General features: G+C 40.5%; 3 protein-coding genes across 3 annotated transcripts in view; 2 read left to right on the top strand and 1 right to left on the bottom strand.

Moving 5' to 3' along the window:
- The window catches only part of LOC129860172 (zinc finger protein 883-like), a 483,924-nt gene that overhangs the window by 19,376 nt on the left and 446,239 nt on the right, over nt 1-18,309 (bottom strand). The window contains exon 2 of the mRNA XM_055930541.1: nt 2,310-2,558. Within this exon, the coding sequence (XP_055786516.1) occupies nt 2,310-2,412 (103 nt within the window). The 5' untranslated portion in view covers nt 2,413-2,558. The remainder of the gene's footprint in view (nt 1-2,309; nt 2,559-18,309) is intronic.
- The window catches only part of LOC129860138 (oocyte zinc finger protein XlCOF22-like), a 231,117-nt gene that overhangs the window by 140,728 nt on the left and 72,080 nt on the right, over nt 1-18,309 (top strand). The window lies entirely within an intron of this gene.
- On the top strand, nt 4,525-17,723 carry LOC129860190 (oocyte zinc finger protein XlCOF6.1-like). The gene is made up of 4 exons (XM_055930571.1): nt 4,525-4,670; nt 6,310-8,690; nt 12,718-12,956; nt 13,532-17,723. The coding sequence occupies exons 3-4, from the start codon at nt 12,854-12,856 to the stop codon at nt 14,653-14,655; spliced, it is 1,227 nt and encodes a 408-aa protein (XP_055786546.1). The 5' UTR covers nt 4,525-4,670; nt 6,310-8,690; nt 12,718-12,853; the 3' UTR covers nt 14,656-17,723.

Here is an 18,309-nt window from a genome sequence, read left to right as displayed (position 1 = left end):
GTGTTTTCTATCCAAATCTACTAATTATATGCATATACTAGCTTTTATGGCTGAGTAGCAGGCAGTTTACTCTGGGCACGCTTTTCATCAGAACGTGAAAATAGCACTCCCCAGCCATAAGAAGTTAACCTTTATTTAACCAGGAAGGCTAGTTGAGAACAAGTTCTCATTTACAACTGCGACCTGGCCAAGATAAAGCAAAGCAGTTCGACACATACAACAACACAGAGTTACACATGGAATAAACAAACAGAGTCAATAATACAGTAGAAAAAGTATATATACAGTGTGTGCAAGGGAGGTAAGGCAATAAATAAGCCACGGTGGCGAAGTAATTACAATATACCAATTAAACCCTGGAGTGATAGATGTGCAGAAGATGAATGTGCAAGTAGAAAAAGTGGGGTGCAAAGGAGCAAGATAAATAAATACAGTAAGTGGATGGGGTAGTTGGATGGGCTATTTACAGATGCAGTGATCTGTGAGCTGCTCTGACAGCTGGTGCTTAAAGTTAGTGAGGGAGATATGTCTCAAGCTTCAGTGATTTTTGCAGTTCGTTCCAGTCATTGGCAGCAGAGAACTTGAAGGAAAGGCAGCCAAAGTAGGAATTGGCTTTGGAGGTGACCAGTGAGATATACCTGCTGGAGTGGGTGCTACGGGTGGGTGCTGCTATGGTGACCAGTGAGCTGAGATAAGGCGGGGCTTTACCTAGCAAAGACTTGTAGATGACCTGGAGCCAGTGGGTTTGGCGACGAGTATGAAGCGAGGGCCAGCCAACGAGAGCGTACAGGTCGCAGTGGTGGGTAGTATATGGGGCTTTGGTGACAAAACAGATGGGACTGTGATAGACTACATCCAATTTGCTGAGTAGCGTTGGAGGCTATTTTGTAAATGACATCGCCGAAGTTGAGGATCAGTAGGATGGTCCGTTTTACGAGGGTAGGTTTGGCAGCATGAGTGAAGGATGCTTTGTTGCAAAATAGGAAGCCGATTCTAGATTTAATTTTGGATTGGAGATGCTTAATGTGAGTCTGGAAGGAGGGTTTACAGTCTAACCAGACACCTAGGTATTTGTCGTTGTCCACATATTCTAAGTCAGAACAGTCCAGAGTAGTGATGCTAGTCGGGCAGGCAGGTGCGTGCAGCGATCGGTTGAAGAGTATGCATTTAGTTTTACTTGCATTTAAGAGCAGTTGGAGGCCACAGAAGGAGAGTTGTATGGCATTGAAGCTCGTCTGGAGGTTAGTTAACACAGTGTCCAAAGAAGGGCCAGAAGTATACAGAATGGTGTCGTCTGCATAGAGGTGGATCAGAAAATCACCAGCAGCAAGAGTGACATCATTGATGTATACAGAGAAGAGAGTCGGCCCAAGAATTGAACCCTGTGGCACCCCCATTGAGACACCCAGAGGTCCGGACAACAGGCCCTCCGATTTGACACACTGAACTCTGAGAAGTAGTTGGTGAACCAGGCGAGGCAGTCATTTGAGGAACCAAGGCTGTTGAGTCTGCCGATAAGAATGTGGTGATTGACAGAGTGCACTGTCAAATGTGGGACCTTATATAGACAGGTGTGTGCCTTTCCAAATCATGTCCAATCAATTGAATTTACCACAGGTCGACACCAATCAAGTTGTAGAAATATCTCAAGGATGATCAATGGAAACAAGAGGTGCCTGAGCTCAATGTGGAGTCTCATAGCAAAGGGTCTGAATACTTATGTAAATAAGGTATTTCTGTTTTTAATTTTTCATAAATGTGAAAACATTTCTGAAAACCTGCGTTTGCTTTGTCATTATGGGGTATTGTGTGTAGATTGATGAGAAACGTTTTTTATTTAATGCATTTTAGAATAAGGCTGTAACGTAACAAAATGTGGAAAAAGTCAAGGGGTCTGAATACTTTCCGAATGCACTGTATGTACTCATATGAGTAGGCTGTACAATAAAAAAGGGGAATAAAACTATTCTAAAAGTATCTCATAAGTCAAGAAAATTATGACCTATATCATCCTCCACTCACTATCACAAGGTTTAGTAACTACACAGACTCATTTCATAGAACTTTAAAACACTGGTAGTTTGTCTACTTCACTTCTTTAGCCTCCTCTCTGATCACTCCAGATAGCTCAGTGAATAAAACAAATGCTGGCAATACTGGTGTCAAACCATGCAAGTATCAGTAGCATGAAATAACATCTACCTTCTCATTGAAGTTCAGTTCATCATGAAACAGTTCTACTGTAACTTTCATACATAGTGGGAAGTTGGAAAGAACAACAAACTTAGTTAGTTAGAACCTGCTCTTACCATCATTAACAGATTTCCCAATCTTCACCTCCTCTTCTTCATCTTTAATGTTGATATTCAGATCCAGTGTTTGACTGCAGTCTTCCAGCTTCACCGATGCCATCTCTGGATTCTGCGGTGCAAACTGAGCAACACTGTCACAATCAGGACCCAGTGACTGTAGGTTTGGACTCAGTGTGGAAGGAGAGAGGCAGGCTGGGTTTGTCCTCACTGTTGATATTACCGGCCTCAGACTTAATCTGAGTCGGCCTGTAGTAATAAAGAGAAACAGACACAAAAGTTACTGCCAGAACTGTCAAGACTTTCTTCATTCTCTAAAAATATGGTTTATATTTAGGTGCAGGAGCTCCACAATACTGTTGAGCTAATATTCTATAAAGAGGAACATGAGCTCAAGCAGTAGAAATGTGAGGTGACGGTACTCCGGTTCGGTGAGCTCCTGTCCAAGTCAAGCACTGATCTCACTTCAATAGATCTGGTAGCTAAGCATTGACAACAATACATTAATTAATTCACATTAGACAAAGTGTACACTTTAAATTAGGCTACACAACTCTAAATGCACTTCATCTATAGTAAATTTCCTGAATTCACATAAATGCATAAATGACTGAAAAATCATTTAGTACAAGGTTGCAGTATGTTATAGGCAGCACTATGTACTATTTTCCTGAATAACCTTGTCTTCACTGTATTATTCCAATCAAAAACCAATAGTATTTCCGTCACACCATAGTAACATGTATAGATAGACAGAAACAACAGAATGTCTCTGAATATTAGTACACATGTAGAAAACTGATAATCATTACATTTAGCTCCAAAACAGTAGAGCAGCTGTATAATTGTCTTTCTCTGCTGCACCCTCACTGCCTGCACTGAAGTACGTTGATACAGACCAAATGGGAGCCGCCATTTTACCATCTCGCGAATCTTCCACAAAACCAAAACCGGCACGTAAAACTAACCCAGAAATGTCAAATAAATTGATCCTTTATGAAATTACTTTGACAAACTGATATACATCCACTCAGACTCACCCAAAGTCTCTATGTGACTTTTTTTTAAAGTGATCACGTTGACTCATGCGGTTTGACACAGAAATAGCACATAGAACCTTTATCAAACGTGATAATAACTTGACGTATTTGTTACCTAGCATGTTATTACATGTTCTTTCGATATTATAACGTGCTATTACATACCAGTAGTAATACATTTGAAACGGACACAAAAGTTGTCGTCTCGACTGCACAATTCTGGCGTATCCTTTATGCTGAAGAATGATGTGCGCATGCGCATGACTTCATGTTCCCCCACTACCAGTTTCTAAACCCAAAGACGTAAAAACGCGAGACTTCAGAGAAGGCCTGCGAAGCAGACCAAGCCTGGGTTTGAGAAGTCAATGAGAGAAGTGAACAATTCTGATACTTTTGCAGCGGCTAATGGAGATCCTAATAAATACCTAAAAGATTCCGTCGGCACACACTTGAAACATGGCCATTCTTGTATCAATGCAATAACTGCAGTGGCTTATTCAAAATAGCTCTCACTGCGTATCATACACATTCCAGCATCACAGGTAGCCAAGTTATTAGAGCGTTAGGGCAAGTAACCGAAATTTTGCCGGATCGATTCCCCGACATGACAAGATAAAAATATATCTCTCTGCCCCTGAACAATGCAGTTAACCCACTGTTCCCTGGTAGGCCGTCATTGTAAATAAGAATTTGTTCTTAACTGACTTGCCTTGTTAAATAAAGATTTTTAAAAATCGCATGAGTAGGCAGACCGAGGTAAAGTTGGTTTTAGATTCATTCATTCGCCAAAAGCCATTTCAAATTGCAAAAATCAATAACTAATTCATTGATTGTCACATAAAAATAGATATGGTTTATTCTATAAATGTCTAGCATACTTTTACAACCTTTGTTTTAAGTAGAATTTCCAGTTTTGACTTGATAGAAATACATAATCTATCAAATGTAATATAAAACTTTATAAAACAATAACTAATTCACCGTTCGTCACAGAAACATCAAACTATGTATGATTTATTATATAAATGTCTAGTAGATTGTCGCGAAAGAAAAAAACGTGTATAGACTGTCTTGTTTTGCACGCTTTGTACAAAATAATAAAATGCAGTACTTCAGGATATTTCTTAACGTAGCTCTTTATTAGCTAGCATGTTCACCTATCTCCAACCCTGATCAACTGCCCATGACCTAACCATCTGGGTGGTCTTAACCAATCATAGCACAGTATGATACGGCGGTAAAATGCATCCAATTATAATTCAGTATGTTTACACATATGAATATTACATAGACGAGACAAAAACGTTAAGACAGGAGAAAGGTACGTTTTCCATTGAATTTGTTTAGTTTTCTTTTGGGGATACATGAATTCTGCTAGACGATTTGGCATAGGAAGTTAGCTAGCTAGCATTTTGGCCTGCTAGCTAACTGCAGTGCCACAACTGTAGCTAGCAAACGTACCTAGCTAGGTATTAAACGTTAGCTGGCGTTATTGTTAGGCCTGCTAACTAGTTACCATATCACATTGTACAGAATATACTTTCCATGTAGTATGTTGAGTTTTGTTTGGATTAGCTAGGTAGTTTTCTAACCTTGACTAGCTACTGTGGCTTGCTAAGGTACCTAACCTGAAGCTGACAAATAGCTATGATATAGTCGCTACTCGCTAGCTAGCTGGGCTCACCTTTGTGTGAAGCTAGCCACAATAACGATTAACCTCATGAGTGGAATTTACGGCTCGCCTTCATAATAAAAGTCCGCCATTGGAAACAACTGTGTGGTCAATCTTGGGTTAGTTATACAAATCTTTCGTGTTAGCATGCACTTTTATAGCTAGCTGGACAACACAATAACTAGTTAGCAAGGCCTAGCTAGCTATAGCTTAAACTATGGAAAGCATGATGATAACTACTGTAGGGTAACGTAGTGTCTAAATTGGCATACATTATTCTCTACCACAGATTTCCACAACGTCTCAGACTCCACGATGGGAAAGGCTTACGAGAAAGACACATATGACAACAGAGACAGAGTTGTGGATTTCCATTGTTATTTGGAACATTAAAAAAGGGAGAAAAAGACAATCCCGTTTTTCTAAATTAGCTACAGTGCTTTCGAAAGTATTTAGACCCCTTTGACTTTTTCCACATTTTGTTACTTTACAGCCTTATTCTAAAATGTATTGAATAAAACGTTTTCCTCAGCAATCTACACACAGTACCCCATAATACCAAAGCGAAAACAGATTTTTAGAAATGTTTTTAAAAAAAACACAAATTTAAGCACAAATACTTTAAAATGAAACAGAAATACCTTATTTACGTAAGTATTCAGACCCTTTGCTATTAGACATTAAATTGAGCTCTGGTGCATCCTGTCCCATTGATTATCCTTGAGATGTTTCTACAACTTGATTGGAGTTCAGCTGTGGTAAATTCAATTGATTGGACATGATTTGGAAAGGCACACACCTGCCCACAGTTGACAGTAGATGTCAGAGTGCGCTCAGGACTTCAGACTGGGGTGAAGGTTCACCTTCCAACAGGACAACGCAGGAGTGGCTTCTGGACAAGTCTCGTAATGTCCTTGAGTGGCCCAGCCAGAGCACGGCCACTGCTCGGAGCCTGGTTCCTGTCTAGGTTTCTTCCTAGGTTCCTTCCTTCTAGGGAGTTTTTACTAGCCACTGTGCTTCTGCATTGCTCTTTGGGGTTTTAGTCTCAGTACCTGCACCCTCAGTGGAGTCAACGAACACTGGAAGCATCTGTTTTTCAGGGAAAAGGCAGAGAGGAAGCCAAAGCCTGAAAACCATAAGCTTCTGGTGTTTATTTTACGCTTGATAGGTTAGGGTATCTGTAGAACACTTTGTGACAACTGCAGATGTAAAAAGGGCTTTATAAAATACATTTGATTTACATGTATATCACACCAACTGACTTGTTCTTCTGATGTTGCTCACACAGGAGACCATGTTGAGACATTCTCTACAACCAGAGAGCAACAGCAGGAAGATCCCAGCGCTAAGAAGTCTCACCACTGCCAACATTGTGAGGAGATTTTGCCCTTTCTATCAAAGCAAAAAATACACACGGTAGAGAATCTGTATCCCTGCTCTGACTGTGGGAAGAGCTGCAAAATATCAAGGGATCTGACAGTTCATAATTCAACACTGGAGAGAAGCCCTACTCCTGTTCTGACAGTGGGAATATTTTCTCTCAGCAGAGCAACTTAAGAACACTCCAACATATACACACAGGAGAGAAGCTTTACTCCTGCTCTGACCGTTGGGAGAGTTTCTCTCAACATGGCCTCTTAAAAAGACACCAACATAAATGTGAGAATCATCATCTGTTCTCTGCCTAGTGAAGATTAAAATCATTCTATCACTTAATTCACCATAAATTGTAACACACTCTATTGTAATCCTATTATTTCTCACTGTGAGAGAACTGCAGAGGAAAGGGAGTGTTTAGCCTCTCTTTACTTTACTGATTAGTATGCACCTGGTCAGTTTTGGTGTGTTTTGTTAGCATTTGTTTTGTTAGCTTCTGGTGTGTTTTGTTAGCTGAAGCTGAACAAGACAGGAAGTTGAAATTAGCATCACAAAGCTAAGTCTGACCTATTCTCTAACATGTTTTATCAGCATAAGCAGCTGGGAGACCTGCTAGAGTACTGTAACTTTATTGATCTACTGAATCATTGTAGTTATGGGGGGTTATCTTTACAGTAAATGTAATGCTTTTGTTTAATTCATGGCATTCAAATTAACAGGACAATGCTGTGTAAGGGATATTTGACCAAGAAGGACAGTGATGGAGTGCTGCATCAGATGACCTGGCCTCCACAATCACTGACCTCAACACATTATTGAGATGATTTAAGATGAGTTGGACCACAGAGTGAAGGAAAAGCAGCCAACAAGTGCTCAGCATATGTGGGAACTCCTTCAAGACTGTTGGAAAATCATTCCAGGTGAAGCTGTTTGAGAGAATGTCATGCATGTGCAAAGCTGTCATCAAGTGGTCTGGCGAAATGCATCAAGAGAAGTTAGGAGGCTGCAGAATGCACAGAACAAAGCAGCAAGGATTGTTTTAAGGTGGAGATATGGTTCTTCTGTTGCAGTCATGCGCAGTGTTCTTGGTTGGTCATCAATCGACAAGATAATTGAAAAAAACATGCTTGTTTTATTTCATGATATACATAATTTAAAACGTCCAAGTTCTATTCACAACGGTATTCAGTTGGTAAGAGACAGACATTCCGTAAATACTAGGAATAGATTGTCCACCATCTATGCGTTGTCCAGACAGAAAAGATAAATAGGCAAAAGAACATTTCGATTTAGAGCGGTAAAGAAATTGAATAAATTAGCTGAGCAAACCAGAAACCTTTCAATATATACATTTAAACATTTTTAAATGATTTAAATATAATACATAGAAATGTTGTGGGACTATAGTAGATGAAGAATCAATATTTTTTAGATTGACTATTTATTGGGTCATTATGTTAGTATATTATGTATGTTTGTAATAGTGTGTTAAATGTGGAAATGTGTTCGTGTTATACATTTTATTTTAATGTTTAAGGACTCTTGGAAGATTAGTCCAAATGGGGACTAAAAGAGATCCAAATCAATTCAAAGGGTGGCTACTTAGGAAGAATCTCAAATATAACATTTCTTTTGATTTGCTTAAACACTTTCTTTGGTTACTACATGATTCCATATGTGTTATTTCGTAGTTTTGATGTCTTCACAATTATTCTACAATTTAGAAAATAGTAAAAAATAAAGAAAAACCCTTGAATGAGTAGGTGTGTCCAAACTTTTGACTGGTACTGTATATGTGTATATATCTACTCAATACGTGCCACGACACCTCTACACACTGGGACAAGCCAATTTGCTAGTCACCAATATTCTCTAAATCAAATCAAGGATGACTGTTTAACAGTCTTGTGGCCTGGAGATAAAAGCAGTTTCATTCTCTCTGTCCCAGCTTTGATGCACCTGTATTGTCTCCGCCTGATAGATGGTAGCAGGGTGAACAGGTCATGGCTCTGGTGGCTGAGGTTCTTGATAATCTTCTTGGCCTTCCACAGAGATCATCTACAATGCATATGTAATGGGTTGAAAAACTTACACTAAAACAGACAGCCCTTTAGTTTTTTAAACCAAGTTTTATTTGTCTAGCTAATCAATCTCCCTTTTATATTCTACATGATTTAGCAGTAGTTAGTCCATCAATCCAATAGATGTCGCTGCACTGTGGTAGTGGGGGGAACAGGAAGTTCCGGTAAAGAAAACGCCTAAACTGTTGTCCGTTTCTCTTTATTACTACAGGTATGTAATAGCACGTTTAAACTGTCTAATATCAAAATAACATGGTAGATAACACAACTGTCAAGGTATTATCACGTTTGGGAAAGGTTTTCTGCTAACCCGAGTGAGTGAAGAACGTGCAACAAAATATTTTACGTTCATATGTGAGGCTATCCAGGTTCGTATGTAGCTCAGTGGGTTTCGCCTGAGGATGTTCAGAACAAAAACGTTTTGGAAAGTTGCAGATATAAATTCTCTGAATACAACTGACATGATTCCTTAGATTCAGAGGCATGTTTCATCTACATAATACATTGATATCTGATCGTGCCCAACGTCTCCATCCTCCTACTGGACGCAGCCCTGGTACTCGCTTGTCCCTACCAATGTGAAGCTAGCTACAATAACGATTAGCCACAATAGTGGAATTTGCGGTTCTCAAAATAAAAGTCCCTCATTGAAAGTGACGCAAACCGATACAAAATGTTGACATCGTGCCATATTTGGACTAGATAACGCTAAACATGGTTTGAATGTTGTTACTTAATTTAAAATGAATTACAATGATTAATTTGTTTCGTTATTGAGTCCCATAAGGCGGCGCACAATTGGCTCAGCGTCGTTCAGGTATGGAGTCTAGGCCGTCATTGTAATTAAGAATTTGTTCTTAATGACTTGCCAAGTTAAATAAAGGTTAAAAAATGTATTAAAAAATGAGAAAATAACCAGAAAACAACTGTTGAAATCACACTATGGAGGTATGAGACCGCAAAATTGCATTGGGGGCATTCAAATATGCACTTATGAAAGGGGTTTGATTGTGCACCCATGAAACGGGTGACACCCACAGAAAACAATTACCAAGAGTTAAAACAAATATTAGCTTCTTAGCTCTTATTGCAGGACTTTGACTGATAAATCACCTTCCTAGTCAGTCTATTACAGGGGTACTCCAGTACTAATTGAGAAAGTCCAGTCACACAAATGTCCTAGGTGGCAAAGGTCCAGATGGATATTGTCATTTATTGGTGTAGTAACAACCCACTAACTTGCAACCCCAAAATCTTAACCCTCATGTTGGCGGAAAAAAACATTTAGCTGTTTTTAAGCTAATTTCCTGCCATTCTAAACCTGTCCATGTCTTTTGTGTGTTTATATGATACCAGGGGTCGAAGCCCAACTCCAAAAAAGTACTATTATGTATATTTTTGGTGGGGCCCGTTCAGTTACAGTCCGCCAGTTGAGTATGGAGGGTCTTTTGTTTGTGTTGGACATTCATATTGCACTCTACAGCCTTACCTATGGATTGTTCAGCCTACTCAGTGACACCCAGAGAACACAACTATGTAGAGTTTACACAAATATTAGCATCTCAGCTCTATTGCAGGACTCTGAAACCACTGTTGTCTGGGAGTTGAACCCCGGCAGCTAAATTGTCATGATCATCAGTGGTTTCAAGTTTCTCTGTACATTTTTGACGAGATGATCAAAGCAAAAAAGTAATACTTCTGCATTTCCCGCTGTGTAAACGCATTGATTCTCATTGCAAATCAGCTCAGAATATTCCTGATAAAGTTGGGTAGCTGATGGGTCTATTCAGAGCTTAAATAGACAAAATAATTAATCACAGGAACCAGGACTAATAAAGCCAATGCAACTGTCTGTTTTACAAACGCTAGGCCTACCACATGGATGGACATTCATAAAATAAAGTAATAGGCCGACACTGTAGGATACTACACCCCAGTAAACACGGACCCACGTCAACGTCTTTTGGATGTCTTATTTTGACTTGGCCCAAACATTAGACCGGACCAAATCTGAACCAATCACTCAGACATCATTAGGCAGGTTTCCATGGACTCAGGTGAATTCAACAAAAGCAATGTGGTATAAAAAATATTTGCGACATGTGTAATGGAAACGGCAGATATAGGAGAAATGTTTTAATGCTCGACAACATTTTTATCTCTTTGACGGGTGGATCTTTCTTTTGTTTAAGTTTCTTTATTCTGACAAATGAGGATGAAAACAGTGTTTGTTGAATCATTTTGACAGTATGAGGTGCATCATTACCTCCAGCTGTTTTTATCAGCACAAGATAGTTAAATGGAAACAACCTAGTGGGCAATTGTCTGATCTATTTTCATATACATATGCTAAATATAAGCCATCCACAACCATAAGACCCACTAATCATTTATTTTATAAAAAATAGTTGAATCTGCTTTTTTGTTGTTGTCGCAATAATCACTGATCTGGCTTTCAAGTATATTAAAATGCCATTTTTTGTTACAAATATAACTAGTAATGACTAACTTATTGTATGCATTATAGAAAATTAACACAGGTCTCATCAACAATCTCTCAAGCCCACGTGCTAGTGATTAGCCAGCTAATCTTTATATTTCAAGTTTAGCCAACTTGGATCTATTTGCTAACAAGGTAGAACAGTTGAATTGTTATGAACACACCATTCTGTCTCCAACTGTTTGAAAAGCTTGTTAGCCTGTCCTCTTTGTTCAGATGTTAAAATCAAGGGGCCTACCTTATTTCTCAGAATGAGAACGAGTTGCCAATTCCTTACAGTGCATTCGGGAACAATTCAGACCCCTTCCCCTTTTCCACATTTTGTTACATTAGCCTTATTCTGAAATAGATTAAATTACATTTTTCCTCATCAATCTACACACAATACCCCATAATGACAAAGCGAAAACAGATTTTTAGATTTGTTTGCAAAAAAACAAACGCTTTATTTATATAAGAATTCGAACCCTTTGCTATGAGACTCAAAATTGAGCTCAGGTGCATCCTGTTTCCATTGATCATCCTTGAGATGTTTCTACAACTTGATTGTTGTCCACCTGTGGTAAATTCAATTGATTGGACATGATTTGGAAAGGCACACGCCTGTCTATATAAGGTCCCACAGTTGACAGTGCATGTCAGAAGTCATGAGGTCGAAGGATTTGTCCGTAGAGCTCTGAGACAGGATTGACTCTTCCTAGAGCTGGCCCCCCGGCCAAACTGAGTAATCGAGTAGAAGGGCCTTGGTCAGGGAGGTGACCAAGAACCGGATGGTCACTCTGACAGAGCTCCAGAGTTCCTCTGTGGAGATGGGAGAACCTTCCAAAAGGACAACCATCTCTGCAGCACTCCACCAGTCAGGCCTTTATGGTAGTGTCCAGACGGAAGCCACTCCTTAGTAAAAGGCACATGACCTCAGTAAAAGGCACATGACAGCCTGCTTGGAGTTTGCCAAAAGGCACCTAAAGGACTCTCAGACCATGAGAAACAAGATTCTCTGGTCTGATGAAACACATCTGGAGAAAACCTGGCACCATCCCTACGGTGAAGCATGGTGGTGGCATCATGCTGTGGGGATGTTTTTCAGCGGCAGGGACTGGGAGACTAGTCAGGATTGAGGGAAAGATGATTGGAGAAAATTACAGAGAGATCCTTAATGAAAACCTTCCAATCCAACAGGACAACGACCCTAAGCACACAGCCAAGACAATGCAGGAGTGGCTTTGGGACAAGTCTCTACATTTCCTTGAGTGGCCCTGACTTGAACCAGATTGAACATCCCTGGAGAGACCTGAAATGGCTGTTCAGCGATGCTCACCATCCAACCTGACAGAGCTTGAGAGGAAATGCAGAGAAGAATGGGAGAAACTCCCCAAATACAAGTGTGCCAAGCTTGTAGCGTCATACCCAAGAAGACTCGAAGGCTGTAATCGCTGCCAAAGGTGCTTCAACAAAGTACTGAGTAAAGGGTCTGAATACTTATGTAAATAGAAAAGTCAAGGGGTCTGAATACTTTCTGAATGCTCTGTGTGTGAATTTAGGAAATCTACTATATGTTTAGTGCATTTACATTGTGTTGACTAATTTATAGTGTGAGCCTTGTTTAATTTGAAATTAATTGAATGGTTTGTTAATGCTTAGGTACCTGATCTAATATAGTTTGAGGATAAAGAAAGTGCCAGAACTTTCAAGATTAACTTTTGTGTCCGTTTGTCTTTATTACTACTGACTGACTTAGATTAAGTCTGAGGCCGGTAACATCAACAGTGAGGACAAACCCAGCCTGCCTCTCTCCTTCCACACTGAGTCCAATCCTACAGTCACTGGGTCCTGATTGTGACAGTGGAGCCCAGTTTGCACCGCAGGATCCAGAGATGGCATCAGTGAAGCTGGAAGACTGCAGTCAAACACTGGAGCTGAATGTCAACATTAAAGATGAAGAAGAGGAGGAGACGATTGGGAAATCTGTTAATCGAGGTAAGAGCAGGTTCTATCTATAAGTTATCTTCATAAATTAGACCTCCATAAGTTATTACCCAGTCTATTGATAGGTTGAATTCTGTAATTCTGACATCACACATCCCTGAACAACTGGGTTATCTGGAGTGATCAGAGTGTAGACTAAAGAAGTGAAGTAGACAAACTGCCAGTGTTTTAAAGTTCTATGAAATGAGTCTGTCGTTACTAACCCTTGTGATAGTGAATGGAGGATGATATGAAATGAGTCTGTGTAGTTACTAACCCTTGTGATAGTGAGAGGAGGATGATATGACTCATAATATTTGCCCCTTTTGGCCTAAATGTCTGACATAATTTAGTCAATTGGTCGATTGTTTGGTGGATAGATGTTGGTCGACCAAGCTTTTTGTAGTCGAGCAGTGATATATATATACAGTGCTGCTCGAAAGTTTGTGAACCCCTTGTGCAATTAGAGATTTTTTTAGTTTTTACCATGAAATCTTCATTTATTCAGAACCAGTCTTTTGATCTGACATAACAGGTTTATTTTTACAAATACCAACTGACTGGTTCTTCTGATGTTGTTCACACAGGCGACCATGTTGAGACATTCTCTACATCCAGAGAGCAACAGCAGGAAGATCACAGACCTAAGAGATCTCACCACTGCCCACATTGTAAGGAGAGTTTCTCAATTCTATCGAAGTTAAAAATACACCTAAAAATACACACAGGAGAGAATCTGTATTCCTGTACTGACTGTGGGAAGAATTTCACAACATTAAAGGTTCTGACAGTTCATCAGAGAGTGCATGAACGGATACACACAGGAGAGAAGACTTACTCCTGCCATAATTGTGTAAAATGCTTCACATCATCAACTGAGCTAAAAATTCATCAGAGATCACACACAGGAGAGAAGCCTTACTTCTGCTCTGACTGTGGGGCTAGTTTCTCTCGACTGGGCAACTTAAAAACACATGAACGTATGCATACAGGAGTGAAGCCTTACTCCTGCTCTGACTGTGGAAAGAGTTTCTCTCGACTAGGCCACCTAAAAACACATAAACGTATACATACAGGAGAGAAGCCTTACTTCTGCTCTGACTGTTTAAAATGCTTCACAACATCAACTGAGCTAAAAGTTCATCAGAGAATACACACAGGAGAGAAGCCTTACTCCTGCTCTGATTGTGTAAAATGCTTCACAACATACTCTGGGCTTGAAGGTCATCGGAGAACACACACAGGAGAGAAGCCTTACACCTGCTCTAATTGTGTAAAATGCTTCACATCATCAACTAAGCTAAAAATTCACCAGAGAACACACACAGGAGAGAAGCCTTACTTATGCTCTGACTGTGGGGCGAGGTTCTCTCGACTGGGCCACCTAAACACACATGAACGGATACATACAAGAGAGAAGCCTTACTCCTGCTCCGACTGTGGAAAGGGTTTCTCTCGACTGGGCAACTTAAAAACACATGAACGTATACATACAGGAGAGAAGCCTTACTCCTGCTCTGACTGTTTTAAATGCTTCACAACATCAACTGAGCTAAAAGGTCATCAGAGAACACACACAGGAGAGAAGCCTTACTCCTGCTCTGATTGTGTAAAATGCTTCACAACATACTCTGGGCTAATAGGTCATCAGAGAACACACACAGGAGAGAAGCCTTTCTCCTGCTCTGACTGTGTATGCATACGTTCATGACTGAGAAAAGTTACTCTCGACTGGGCCACTTAAAAACACATGAACGTATGCATAAAGGAGAGAAGCCTTACTACTTATTTGACTGTGGAAAGAGATTCTCTCGAATGGGCCAGTTAAGATTAAAGTCACTCCATCACTTAAGTCTTGTAAAAGAAGTGATAACAGTGAACTGGATCAAATGAAGAAAGTGTGGAACACTCTATTGTAATCCTATTGTTTTTCACTGTGAGAGAACTGTACAGAGGAAAGGGAGCGTTTATAGAATGTTAGCTTCTCTTTACTTCACTGATCAGTGTGCACCTTGTCAGTTTTGGTGTGTTTTGTTAGCTTCTACTGTAAAGATATTGAGATGACCTTGGATTTGCCCTTAGGGTTGAATATCCTCTGTGAGGCATGAGGTACTGCTTCCCTCTGCAGTTTTATGTGGGGATGAGCTGGTAGACACAACATACACTGAGTGTACAAAACATTAAGGACACCTGCTCTTTCCATAACTGACCAGGTGAAAGCTATGATGCTTAATGTAGTTTTTGTGTATTTTATTATAGATCCCCATTAGCTTTCAGAAAAAAACAATAAACTGCGATTGCAGTGGGCTAAGGAATGAAAACACTGGACTGGAAAATGTTAAAAACATTTCCTGGTCTGGTGAATGCCTGTTCCTGCTGTTTCATGCTGATGGGAGGACTAGGGTATGGAGGAAACCATGAGTACATGTATCCATGCTGATGGGAGGACTAGGGTATGGAGGAAACCATGAGTACATGTATCCATGCTGATGGGAGGACTAGGGTATGGAGGAAACCATGAGTACATGTATCCATGCTGATGGGAGGACTAGGGTATGGAGGAAACCATGAGTACATGTATCCATGCTGATGGGAGGACTAGGGTATGGAGGAAACCATGAGTACATGTATCCATGCTGATGGGAGGACTAGGGTATGGAGGAAACCATGAGTACATGTATCCATGCTGATGGGAGGACTAGGGTATGGAGGAAACCATGAGTACATGTATCCATGCTGATGGGAGGACTAGGGTATGGAGGAAACCATGAGTACATGTATCCATGCTGATGGGAGGACTAGGGTATGGAGGAAACCATGAGTACATGTATCCATGCTGATGGGAGGACTAGGGTATGGAGGAAACCATGAGTACATGTATCCATGCTGATGGGAGGACTAGGGTATGGAGGAAACCATGAGTACATGTATCCATGCTGATGGGAGGACTAGGGTATAGAGGAAACCATGAGTACATGTATCCATGCTGATGGGAGGACTAGGGTATGGAGGAAACCACGAGTACATGTATCCATGCTGATGGGAGGACTAGGGTATAGAGGAAACCATGAGTACATGTATCAATGCTGATGGGAGGACTAGGGTATAGAGGAAACCATGAGTACATGTATCCATGCTGATGGGAGGACTAGGGTATGGAGGAAACCATGAGTACATGTATCCATGCTGATGGGAGGACTAGGGTATGGAGGAAACCATGAGTACATGTATCCATGCTGTGTGTCAACATTGCAGGCTGGTGGTGATGGTGTGGGGTGTGTTTTCATGGCACATATTGGGCCCCTTGATAAAAGTGGGGCAACGTTTGAATGCCACAGGATATCTAAACATCATTGCCAATCAGGTGCGTCCCTTCAAGGCAGCAGTGTATCCATCTGCAAATAGATTATTTTTGCAGGATTAAGCCCCATGCCACAAGACTTGTCCAGGAATGGTTCAAAGAACATGACAGTGAATTCAGCTTACTGCAGTGGCCCGCAATCCAATTGTTCATCTGTGGGAAGAGATGAAACGAGCTATTCGGAGTAGATCCACTCCCAGCTAACTTGACACAATTGTGGGAAGCATTGGGCCAGATTCCCTGTGGAATGCTCTCAACACCTTGGACAGTCCATGCCCCGACTAATTGAGTCTGTTCTGAGGACAAAGGGTGTTCTTAATGTTTTGTACACTGTGTATATCAGATAAAGATGGTGTGATGATCAGTTTTCAGCATTAGTTTGGGTGGATTATTTTATTACTCAACAACTTTTGTTTAATGATAAAAATGCTATGAATCGACTACTTGTGTTTATTAAATTGTCTTTTAATACTAGATTCATTATTTTAGTCATTGTTGATGAATGTATTTGAATAACTGTGTTGAAGTTAATTGATCTGGCTGCAGGTAGCCTAATGGTTAAGAGTGTGGGGCCAGTAACTGAAAGGTTGCTGGTTTGAATCCCAAGCCGACTGGGTGAAAAGTCTGACATTGTGCCCTTGAGCAAGGCAATTAACCCTTATTTGTCCTGTAAGTTGCTCTGGATAAGAGCATCTGCTAAGTGACAAGATTGTAATGAAAAATGTTTGTACATGAATTTATGCTGGGCAACCACTTTTTTTCTCTTAAATGAAATAAACTGTTTGAAGTGAAATGCTGTATATACAATACACAACATTATCACTTTGTTTACCCTGGCCAGAGGGACAGGACCATAGTAAACTAGACTATGTAGCTGCTGTTGTTAGTAGCCTACAGTTTCCATGTAATACAGCATGTCAGATCACTAATGATTAGGTGTATAGGCTGCTACACATATGCCAGAGTTTTAGCTGATGTCTATCAGGAGTGATGTGTTATCAGGCTACCAGAGGGAAGTAGAGAGCGTGCCTTGAGCTTTGTGCGTTGTGCCCGGCCCGCCCGACATGGTCAAGAGAGGCAAAGGGCATGCAGCAACACTCTGATGTGAAGAACTGTACAAAAATGTACGATTGTAGTACAATAAAAAAATATATAGCATGGTATTTTCATGGAATGGCAGTGACCTAAAAACAATATATGTTTTCCATTGTACTAGAGGCCTAGGAACAAAGAAGAAACTGACAGATGTGTCATAATAGCCCGGAACTAAAGCTGCACTGGGAGACACATTTGAAATGGAATACATTGAATATATGCAGCAGGGTGGAGAAAAATCACAGTAAAACACGATTTAAATGTATTGTCGGAACGGCTGTGGTCTCCATTCATGTAATACATTAAATATATACATCAGATGGTATTGGGGAGCTATTTCATAGGGTTTTCACAGGTACATTATTTACCCATTTCAATCTTATACCAACCAACCCTATGCTTGGTGTGACTGTTATGGTCAGAGCAGACCATCTGATATGCCCTTAAATATTGTAATATGCAACCTGGAATTAAAATGGAAGAGGACCAGTGCTTCTACAGTGAAACACATCTCACATCTGTGCTGTTTGAGAGAGATGTTGTTAGACTACATTGTATCATTGTTTCCTCTTCTGAGGGCACTGGTGGGGAGCAACATTTCAATTCACAGTTTAGCACTATATCCACACGTGTTTGAATGATCTGTTTGATGATGGTGAAGGGGAGATTGAATTGACAATATACAACAAGGGTTGACAACTTGGTTTGTCCTCCAGTCAATGTGTTGCCTAACTTGTTATCAGGTTTCAGGTAAGACCCAAGTGTAGACAGGCAAACGACAGGTCAAGGTAGGCTGGGGTCAATAATCCATAGTAGTGGGGCCAAGATGCAGGACGGCAGGCAGGCCCAGGTCAGGCAAAGGTCGGTAATCCAGAGTAGAGCCAAAGGTACAGGACCGCAGGCAGGCCC

The sequence above is a fragment of the Salvelinus fontinalis genome, chromosome 7, assembly GCF_029448725.1.
Source record: "Salvelinus fontinalis isolate EN_2023a chromosome 7, ASM2944872v1, whole genome shotgun sequence".
Taxonomy (NCBI): Eukaryota; Metazoa; Chordata; class Actinopteri; order Salmoniformes; family Salmonidae; genus Salvelinus; species Salvelinus fontinalis.
The sequence above is the reverse complement of the archived record's forward strand: the minus strand, read 5'-3'. Positions and strand labels throughout refer to the sequence as shown.